The following is a 10,959-nucleotide window of genomic DNA, read 5'->3' as shown; positions in this document are numbered from 1 at the left end:
TCGTGTTTTTTTTTTTACATTTTGATCCGGGTGTTTTCCACGTAAAAATACTTGTGTTCTTTATTTTTCGCATTTTCTATTTCAGCAACAGTAGGTTAAAGAACACTTAGAAGAACCGGGTCCTTCTATAATTAGTGCACGCGAAAATTAGACACCACACAAATCACCCCCCTCTTGTGTGGTATTGACATATAAAATATCAATTGGTATCAAAGCGGGTTATCCTTGAAGAGGCTAACACCTTAGGAGAAGATCAAGATGAGTGCACCACCTGGAAACTGGGAAGGGCTATCCATTGCTAGGCTACCACTTTTCAACGACCAATATTACTCTTGGTGAAAAAACAGGATGAGAGATCACATCATAGGAGAGGACTATGAGCTATGGGATATTGTCACCGATGGTCCACTGGCTACTCTGAACAAAAATGCTGAAGGATAAGATGTGCCAAAGACAAGAGCTGATTGCACTGTTGAGGACTTGAAGAAATGGGAGAAGAACGCTAAAGCCAAGAAATGGCTTGTTTGTAGACTTGGTCCAGATGAGTATAGCAGAATCTAAAGCTGTACCACTTCCAAGGAAATTTGGGATACTCTGCAAGTGGCTCACAAAGGAACACCTCAGGTGAAAAGGTCCAGAGGAACTCTATTGCATTTTCAATATGAGAATTTTACTATGAAGGAAGGAGAAACCATTCAAGAGATGTACACAAGGTTCACTTCATTGATAAATGAACTAAAGTCTCTTGGAAGGATTATTTCTGAAGAAGATAGAGTCGAGAAAATATTGACAAGGGTTCTGCATGTTACTTGGGAGAGCGAAATCACTGCCATTCAGGAATCAAAGAGCATTGCCACCCTCCCACTGGATGAATTAATTGGAAATCTCACTGGTTATGAACATACGAGACAAACAATGAAAATGGATGAACCTAAGAAGGAAAGGAGCCTGACACTCAGAATCACTGAAGGTTCTGATCTAGAAGATGATGAAATGGCTATGATCACCAAGGATTTCAAGAAGTACTTGAGGAGAGGAAAAGGTCCTTCAAGAAGTAAAAGATATAGTAAATCAAAAGTTCATGAGAAGCAAACCAATGATGGATGCTACAAGTGTGGAAAGATTGATCACCATATCAAAAACTGTCCCCAATGGGAAATTGAATGGAAGAAGGAAAGAGCTGAACGAAGGAACAGGAAGAAGGACAGGTTCAACCCAAGAAAAGCAAAGGATCAACCAAGGCTATGGTCGCTGCTTGGGGAGAAAGCTCAGATGATGATGATGGAGATGAACAAGCACTTATGGCCATTGAAGAATTTGATGAGGAAACTGAGGTAAGTGTAATTCATCTCAAAGACAAGATTAAATTGATGTCTAAAGAAAGGTTATCTGAGTTACTTCTAGAACTAATTGATGAATCTAAGGATGTAAACATTGAAAAGGAACAGTTGTCTAAAGAATGTGTGATTTTGAAGGCTAAGTGCAAAAACCTGCAACTTAGAGTTAGTGAAACTGTAAGTGAAAATACTGTTTTGAAGAACAAGATTCATGCACTTGACTCAACTGTCCTAGAGCTTAGATCTGAAAATCTAAAACTAAAATTAGGAACAGGTAAAAAGACAGCTGATCACACACAACTCACTTTAGAAGAAAATATAGGAAAAATGAAAGATGAGTTGTATGATGAGCAAGTAAGAATCCTAAATGAGTATTTAAGCAAGGTCAAGCATGAGCTAGACAGAACTTGTAAATGGAAGAGGTCCTCCGATGCACTTTCATGGCTACAGGAACATCATAGTAGCAACAGAAGAGGACTTGGCTTTGGGAACTGACACCTAAATGGGATCCCAAAAGCAAGTACCTCACACTTCCTGAGAACAAGATTTGCACACTGTGGTAAAACAGATCACTATAAAAGTAAATGCACTGCAAAAGAAAAGGCAAGTCAGAAGAACAAAAAATTTGTTCAAGGAAAAAATAGGCTACCAAGTTGGGCTAAAAAGAATTTAATTCATCCTTTTGCCTATAGAAAGGGACCCAAACTAGTTTGGGTTCCTAAGACTAACCTATGATTTCTTTTTGCAGGTCCAAGTGAAGGAGAGCAGTCAAATATGGTACATAGATAGTGGCTGCTCAAAGCACATGACAGGAAACAAGAACGTGTTTGTAACGACCCGACTTGTCATTTTAAGAATTAACGCCTCGTTCAACGACTTAAGGTCCCGGAAAACTTCATAATATATATTATTACCCGCGAGTATGGTCGAGTTTGATTTTTGGAAGATTTAAAATTTAATTGAAAGAGAAATTCTCATTTTGAAGCTTAAATGGAAAGAGTTGACCAAAGAGTTGACTTTTAAGAAAACGACCTCCAAATAGAATTTTGATGATGTCAATAGCTTCGTATGGTGATCTTGGACTTAGGCGCGTATTCGTATTTAGATTTGGAAGTCTGTAGGACAATTCGACACATTTTGGCGAAAGTTGGAAAATAGACGATTTTCGGAAATTTCGATTGAAGGTTGAATTTTTGATAATGAGGTAGGAATCTGATTCTGGAAATTTAAATAGGTCCTTTATGTCATTTATGACTTGTGTGCAAAATTTGAGGTCAATCGGACTTGATTCGATAGGTTTCGGCATCGAATGTTGAGGTTGGAAATTTCATAATAGACTAAAGTTTCGAGTGAGTTCGCGTAAGATCTAACTTCAAATGAGCATACCTCTCTTGATATAAAGATTTATATGGTGTGTTCCCTATCAAAAGAAAGGTTTATGTGTTTAGTTTCCAACTCTTCAAACCGTTCGTCATTTGGACACTCATACAAGAAGTTATGACCAAATTACCAAAGGCTAGAAAAATGCGATTCTGCGATCACAAAATTGTTATGCGATCGTGAAACTGCTTCTGCGACCGCAAAATTGGTCGCAGAATGGACCAGAACAGCCTAGTTCTGGCCACCAATTTTGCGAAGATTGTGCGGCCCGCATACCCTTTCTGCGGTTCATTATGCGACCGCAGACCTGCTTTCGGAGGATTAATTTTTCTATTTTCATAACCCGACCCCATTTTTGATAAATAGGCTTTGGGGCTTATTTTGGGGTATTTTTATGAGGGTTTTAGAGAGAGGTAAGAGCATTTTAGAGAGAGAAAGAGGGGACCTAACATTCTAATCATCCAATCTTTAAGAATCAAGGAAAGCTAACCACAAGATCTTCATCTAAGAGGTAAGATTCAACCCCTAGGCTTCAATTTCGAGTTTGGGGTAAAAGATTGGTGATTGGGAGTATGATTATTGGGTGTAAGAGTATTATGTATATATGCTTGTACTAATAAGGTTTGTAGGAAGATTGTTGAGATCAAATAAGTAAAGATTGGGTTGTGGAATGAAGGAAATCTTGTAGAAGAACCTTGTAACCAAATTTGCACACCTAGTGTTTGATAAAATGCTCAAATGAGCTGAAACCATAAAATATCTTCCTAATTATGGTTCAATTTTGTTATGCTTCTAAATAGATTGAAGTTGCTAGAATTTTCGGAACCTCGTAGTAATGTAAGGAAGGCTCAAGAAAGATTGGAGCCGTCCGAAGATCAATTCAAGCAAGAAGGCGATTTTGGAATATCGGCCTAACTTCAAAAAGGTAAGTGTCTTGCTTAACCTCGAGTGGTGAAATTTTCCCTTAGGCATTGAGTCTTATGTGCAAATTGTATAATTGAAAACCATGTACGCGAGGTGACGAGTACGTACTTGGTTTATATGTGCGAATTTCATTGATGAAAAATCCTTAGATGCCCTTATGTATTAAATTGGAAATTATTGGCACTTATAAAATCCTCTATTTGTTATGCCTAGATTCTTGTTTGTTGAAATTGTTTTTATATGATGATTTGGTGTGATTGCCACCTTGAATTTATGTGAAATATATTTTATTAAGATTTTGTGCACATTATGGTAGAGCCATGGGCTCCTTATTGTGGAAAATGATGTATTGTTGATTTCTGTGGCAAGTTGAAATATTTAAGCACTCGATGTGCAATTTGTGACATGTTGTAATATTTGAGCACTTGATGAGCCATTTGTGATATGTGAGCACTTGATGTGCAGTTGTTGAAATCATATTTACTTTGGGACTACGGAACAGTATTCCGGGAGATCCCCCTGCCCTGCATATTTACTTTGGAACTACGGAACGGTATTCCGGGAGATCCCCCAGCCTTGCATATTTACTTTGGGACTACAGAACGGTATTCCGGGAGATCCCCCTACCCTGCATATTTACTTTGGGACTATGAAACGGTATTCCGGAAGATCCCCCTATCTTGCATATTTACTTTTGGGACTACGAGGCAGTACCTCAGAAGATTCCCCATATCTTGCATACTTACTTTTGGGACTACGAGGTGGTACTTCGAGAGTGCCCTTTTGTTGATATTTTTCTATAGATGCACTTGCCTTTGGTTATTTTATTTTTCCGTAATTTATAAATTCTTGTGTTTTCCGTAATGTATTATTTGACTTAATATTAAGTGTTTTGTATTTCTTGAAGTATTGTGTTGACCTTGACTTTTTCGTACTAAACTTTGAGGATTTATATTTTTGGGTTGTACTTATTTCTGATGATTGAGTTGTTTTAAATAAAAGAAAATTTTCTAGTATGTTTAATTTAATAAATTCTATATCCAAATCAGTAGTTTAGCTGATGCTTTATTTTAATGAAAATGTCATTTTTCCTCACTCAAACGATTTCTAAAATAAACTTATCTTTTTGTTGATTTATTACTTGATTTAAAGATTTTTAACCTTACTTTATTGAAAATAAATTGATCATGCAGATCTTCTATACATTGATATTTTGGTACGTGAGTTGTCCCTGCAGTTATGAAAATAATATGGGCATGAGATGCCGGGGAAAAATATGATAATTTTATTATTGACACGTGAGTTGTCGGTGTAATGGTGATAGAAATATGGGCACGAGGTGCCGTAGAAAATATGAAAGTGAGCTGAGACCCGTAATTTTTATGATTGTGAAATGAGGTGTCACATTGTGAATTTTACTTGAAAATATATTTATTAGAAAGAATTATATTTGAAAGATAATTATTCAAAAGAAGTATATTCGAAAGATATTTATCTTAAAGAATAATATGTGAAGGATTTATATTTGTTGATTGTACTTGTGTTCCTTATTCGCCTGAGTAATAATTATGATGCTCTTATTGCTAGTTATTTTCCAGTACTATTGTATACTGCTATATTGCACAGGTTCATTGACTAGTGAGTGTCTTGACTGTACCTCGTCTCTACTTCACTGAGGTTAGTCTTGATACTTACTGGGTACCGACCGTGGTGTACTCACACTACACTTCTGCACATTTTTGTGCAGAGCCAGGTATTGGAGGTATCGGACCTGGACAGAGTTAGAGTGTGATCGCAAGGATTCGAGGTAGAGCTGCTTGGTCGTCGTAGTCCCTTGGAGTCTGTTCATTTCATTGTACTGTTAATGTTTAATCAAACCGTATTGAGTATTCAATCATTGAGATCATTTCATGTATTATGTTAGAGTTCGTGATTCAGTACTACCAGTCTTGGGAGATTGTTATAATTATTTTCGTTGTTGGTTTCGTTTATAAAAAAATAGCTTCGAAATGTAATGAAAATCGGCTTACCTAGTCTTATAGACTAGGTGCCATCACGACTCTTGTGGTAGGATTTTGGGTCGTGACACAGTTCCTTTCACTTGAGGACCTCTAAAGGAGGTAATGTCTCCTTTGGAAATGGGAAGAAAGGTGAGATCATTGGGGTTGGAAAGGTAGGTAAGAATGATTCTCATTCTATTGAGAACGTCTACTTGATAGATGGACTAAAGTACAATCTATTAAGTGTATCACAATTGTGTGATAGAGGTAACATGGTAGCATTCACATCTACCAAATGCTTTGTGATTAATCTTACCACTGACAAGATAGTTTTGCAGGGAAAAAGAGTGAACAACATATATGTTATAGATCTGTCCACACTTTCAGAAAATGAACTCACTTGCTTAAGTGTGTTGGATAATGATCCCCTCCTTTGGCACAAGAGACTTGGACATGCCAGTCTAAGTCAAGTCAACAAACTTGTCTCCAAGGACTTGGTGATAGGACTGCCTAACATTAAGTTCAAGGAAGATAATGTGAGGCTTGTGCAAGGGGGAAGCAGATAAGATCCTCTTTTAAAAGAAAGAAAGTGGTTAGCACCACCAGGACGATGGAACTGGTCCATATGGATCTTTGTGGACCAATGAGAATATTAAGCAGAGGTGGTAAGAGATATGTGATGGTTCTTGTTGATGATTACTCCAGGTTTACTTGGACATTATTTTTAACATCTAAAGAAGAAGCATTTGACATGTTCACTTCATTTGTTAGAAAAACTCAGAAACAACTAGGTAATCAACTTGCATCAATTAGGTCTGATCATGGTACTGAATTTGAGAATACTAAATTTGCTGAATTTTGTGATGAACGTGGCATAGATCATAACTTTTCTGCTCCTAGGACTCTACAACAAAATGGAGTAGTTGAAAGAAAGAATAGGACACTTGAAGATATGGCTAGGACTATGCTTCTTTCTAGTAAACTGCCTCATAGTTTCTGGGCAGAAGCTGTGAACATTGCATATTACATCATAAATAGGTGCATGACTAGACCTCTTGTAGAGAAGACTCCCTATGAGTTGCTTAAAGGGAGAAAGCCAAACATATCCCATCTTAGGGCATTTGGATGCAAGTGCTTTGTGCACAATAATGGTAAAGACTCTCTAGGTAAGTTTGATCCCAGAAGTGATGAGGGAGTATTCTTGAAATATTCTTCACATAGTAAAGCTTACAAGATTTATAATAAAAGAACTATGTGTGTAGAAGAAAGTGTACATGTAGTTTTTGATGAAACTAACATTCTTTCTGAGAGACAGGAACATGAAGATGAAGCAATTGGGCTGGTTAGAAACTCAAATAAAATCACAGCCCAGACTGAAGTTGCACCAAAGGAAGGAACATGTGATGGAACATGTCCTTCTACCTAGGGCAACCTGATAGGGGGAACTTGAACAAAGAAGAACTGATCCTCAAACCCTGAGGGAACCTGTCCATGAACCTGTTCCTCAGCAACAAAACACTGAAGGAACATCTAAGGGAAACCAGCTGGTTGTGAAACCTTATAAGTACAAAATTCCCATCACATTGAGAACATAATTACTGATCCAACCTCTGGAATCAAAACCAGATTTTCTTTGAACAATATTTGTGCTTTTGATGCTTTTCTATCTCTTATTGAACCTAAAAATATTGTTGGGGCTTTGCAAGATGCATACCAGGTGAATGCAATGCAAGATAAACTCAACCAATTTGAGAGAAGTCAAGTTTGGCATATGGTACCAAGACCCAAGGACAGATCATTAATTGGTACTAAATGGATCTTCATAAACAAACTTGATGAAGATGGAATAGTTACAAGGAACAAGGCAAGATTGGTGGTTCAAGGATATAGTCAAGAGAAGGGCATAGACTATGATGAGACTTTTGCTCCAATTGCAAGATTGGAAGCAATTAGACTCCTTATAGCCTTTGTTGCTTACACGGAATTCACTCTCCATCAGATGGATGTCAAGAGTGCCTTCCTCAATGGCTATCTAAAGGAAGAAGTGTTTGTCAAACAACCTCCGGGCTTTGAAAGCAAGGAATGTCCTGATAATGTGTACAAGCTTGACAAGGCAAGCAGGCTCCAAGAGCATGGTATGAAAGATTATCAAAATTGCTTGAGAATGGATACAAGAGAGGTAAAATTGACAATACTTTATTCCTGAAAGAAAAAGGTAAAGATCTCTTGGTAGTTCAGATATACGTTGATGATATAATCTTTGGAGCATCTACTGATAAGTTAAGTAAAGAATTTGCTAAACTAATGAGAGTGAATTTTAAATGAGTATGATGGGTGAGCTTAATTTTTTTTTAGGCTTACAAATTAAATAGAACTCAAATGGAACTATGATACATCAACAGAAGTATGTGAAAGAGTTGCTTAAAATGTTTTAAATAGAAGATTCCAAAGAAATTGACACTCCGATAGCAACAATCACAAAATTGGATATAGATGAACCCGGTTCATCTGTTGATCAGAAGTTGTATAGGGGAATGATTGGCTCTTTATTGTATCTCATTGCTAGCAGACCTGACATTATTTTCAGTGTAGGCCTTTGTGCTAAATTTTAGGCAAATCCAAAGGAGTCTCACTTGACTGCTGTCAAGAGGATCTTGAGATGCCTAAAAGGCACCACTGACCCGTGTTTATGGTATCTGAAAGGTAGTAATTTCAATCTAGTAGGATATGCTGATGCTGATTATGCAGGTTTTCTTGTGGATAGAAAGAGCACCTCAGGTATGGCACACTTTCTTGGCTCATGTCTTGTGTCTTGGGCCACCAAAAAGCAAAATTCTGTGGCCTTATCTACTGCTGAAGCTGAGTATGTTGTTGCTGCTTTATGTTGTGCTCAATTGATGTGGATCAAATAGCAATTAATGGACTTTGGCATTGATGTAAGTTGTATCCCCATCTTTTGTGATAACACTAGTGCAATTAGTATGACCAAGAACCCGGTTCATCACAAAAGGACTAAGCACATAGATGAGAGGCATCACTTTTTGAGGGATAACTATGAAAAGGGTTTAATTTCTGTGGAGTTTTGTGCTACTGACAAGCAAATAGCCAACATCTTCACAAAAGCTCTAAGTAGAGATCACTTTGAAAGGAACATGTTAGAATTAGGGATGATTAAGATCATCTAAAAGGACCAGTTCAAATTCATTATCGGAAAAAAAATTGGTCCGAAAATCTATAAATTTTGTACATAATTAGATTAGATTTTGCTCAGTCTCATACTTTCATCAGTATACTCTTGTGCCATGTGCTAAAATGACTCATTAATCTCTAATGATATTATCTCTATTTTCTTGGAAAATTCAGACTTACACTAGAGATTTCTGAGAGAAGAACCTGGTTTATCAAGATTACTTGGTACGTATTCTCCACTCTGCATAATTTGGAATAATTATATTTGGATTTTGATCAAAAGGAGAGTTCCATTCAATCCTAAACCCCTCAATCTTATCAGTTACGAAATGGACCGATTTCATTCAACAGAGTCCAAACCACATTAAGTGCCTAGATACTAGGGACACTCTTCAACGCCTTTTCAAACTGAATTTCAGTTTGATTAGACTTCTGTAAAGGATGTCGTTACCCAATCAAAGACCTCCACTTTAAATTGATTAGGCCTCAACTGCTTCCTTACTTCTCAATTCTCAAGCCGTCAAGAATTTCTCTCTTATCTCATCTTCCAAAACACACACAAACCCATTTTCCCAAAATTCCCAAGCACAGAAATGTCTAACACCTATGAGAATCCTTCATCACCATCCAAGAAAATCATATCCACACCATCTATCAACCCTTCAACCACGCCAACCTCTAAGAAAAGTAGGGTAAAAATGATAGCTCGCAAGGTTATCGCTGGTAGAGAGCAGATCAAGAAAATAAATAAAAGATTGAAAGCGGGTAGGGAAGAAGAACCCCAAAAATCTGATGAATCATTCAAGTCTGCTACTGAGGGGAAAGAAATGGTTTCTTCTGAAACAGAGCAGGTAACTTATAGCCTTAAAGTTACTACTCAAATTATTTTTGAGATTGCTACAAATCTGGAGACTAGGTTTGTTCTGGTAGGAACTGTGGCAGGTGTTGAAACTACTGAGTTTGGAAAGGTTGGTAGTAAAAATGAAAAGAGAAAAGAAAAAAAGAGTGAGGGTGCTCGAAGTGTTGTGAGGGGTACGGGAAAAGGAGTGGTTGATTCTTGACCCACTCATGTTGGTTTAACTAATGAATCAGGTGCTATGGTAGTTTGGAGTGAGGAATCTTTTGGAGAAGAAGAGAGTGTGAGAGAAACAGGGGAAGTAGGTCTGGAGAAGCTGATGAAGAGTTGGTTCGATTAAGGAAAGATGCTCAAGAACCTGTTCCATCTGACCAGGAAACCCTTGCAGACCTACTGAAAAGGGTGACTGACAGTTACAATCCCAAAAAGAAAAGGAGTTCAGGAGTCAAAGTTCCTGGCACTGCTAGGGCAAACAAAAAGAGAAAGGCTGCCTCTTCTATCCCTGTAGAGATTCCTCCTACAAGAGGAAGGGCTACAAGGAGTCAGAAGAAGCAGAGTGAGGCTGAACTAGAAAAGACCTTAGCAGAAAGTAAGAGAAATATTGTTGTTAAAGGAAAAAAGAAGGTGGTTGAGCCTGTTGAGGCTGTTGAAATTGATGAGATAGACCTGGTCCTTCGGGATGAAGATGAGACAGAAGAAATGGAGGTTGTGACTCCTAAAACTAAGAAAGCCAAGACTTCCACAAAGAAGTCTGTTTCAAAGTCAAAGTCTGCTGAACCATCCAGTTTGGCTAAAAGAAGTAGGTCTGCTGTGAAATCAAGAAAAGTGAAAATTGTGGAGGAAGAAGAATGGAGTGGAGAGGAAGAAGAAGAAGATTATGATGCTTAGAAGGACAAAATGGTTAAATTTGGAAAGAGAACCATATTGAAAGGCAGACTCCTCAGGGACTTGGAAGAGGAAGGAATGTTAATGCAGCTGGAGAAGTTAAAGTTGCAAGGCTGGAAGGACATGGTCCTTCAGATGAATAGAAAGCTGGCCAGGACTGAAATTGTAGAGTTCATGGCAAACTGTGAGATAAAAAATGGTAGGGTGACCAGTGACTTTTGATGATAAAGAACTGGGAGAGATCTTAGGTGTACCTGATGAAGGGTACAATGATTATAAGAAGCTCAAATGGCCAAGTCTAGAGAATCTCCCTACTGCCCTTGCCATTACTAGGAAGTTTGGTGATAATGAAGAGGAGCTTGAGCCCAAGACTATTTACAAAAGTGAG

General features: G+C 37.7%; 2 protein-coding genes across 2 annotated transcripts; both read left to right on the top strand.

Moving 5' to 3' along the window:
• The first annotated feature begins 675 nt into the window (after nucleotides 1-675).
• On the top strand, nucleotides 676-8,826 carry LOC138899709 (uncharacterized). Its single transcript, XM_070186395.1, has 7 exons — nucleotides 676-1,208; nucleotides 1,268-1,691; nucleotides 2,086-2,162; nucleotides 7,268-7,685; nucleotides 7,763-7,951; nucleotides 8,254-8,397; nucleotides 8,554-8,826. Exons 1-7 carry the CDS (start codon nucleotides 676-678, stop codon nucleotides 8,824-8,826), a joined length of 2,058 nt encoding a protein of 685 aa, XP_070042496.1.
• Nucleotides 8,827-9,528: 702 nt separating this feature from the next.
• Nucleotides 9,529-10,574, top strand: LOC138899708 (DEK domain-containing chromatin-associated protein 2-like). Its single transcript, XM_070186394.1, has 2 exons — nucleotides 9,529-9,862; nucleotides 9,946-10,574. The coding sequence occupies exons 1-2, from the start codon at nucleotides 9,529-9,531 to the stop codon at nucleotides 10,572-10,574; spliced, it is 963 nt and encodes a 320-aa protein (XP_070042495.1).
• The last annotated feature ends 385 nt before the right edge of the window (nucleotides 10,575-10,959 follow it).

Source organism: Nicotiana tomentosiformis, chromosome 10, assembly GCF_000390325.3.
Source record: "Nicotiana tomentosiformis chromosome 10, ASM39032v3, whole genome shotgun sequence".
Taxonomy (NCBI): Eukaryota; Viridiplantae; Streptophyta; class Magnoliopsida; order Solanales; family Solanaceae; genus Nicotiana; species Nicotiana tomentosiformis.
This window is presented reverse-complemented; position numbering and strand designations above follow the sequence as displayed.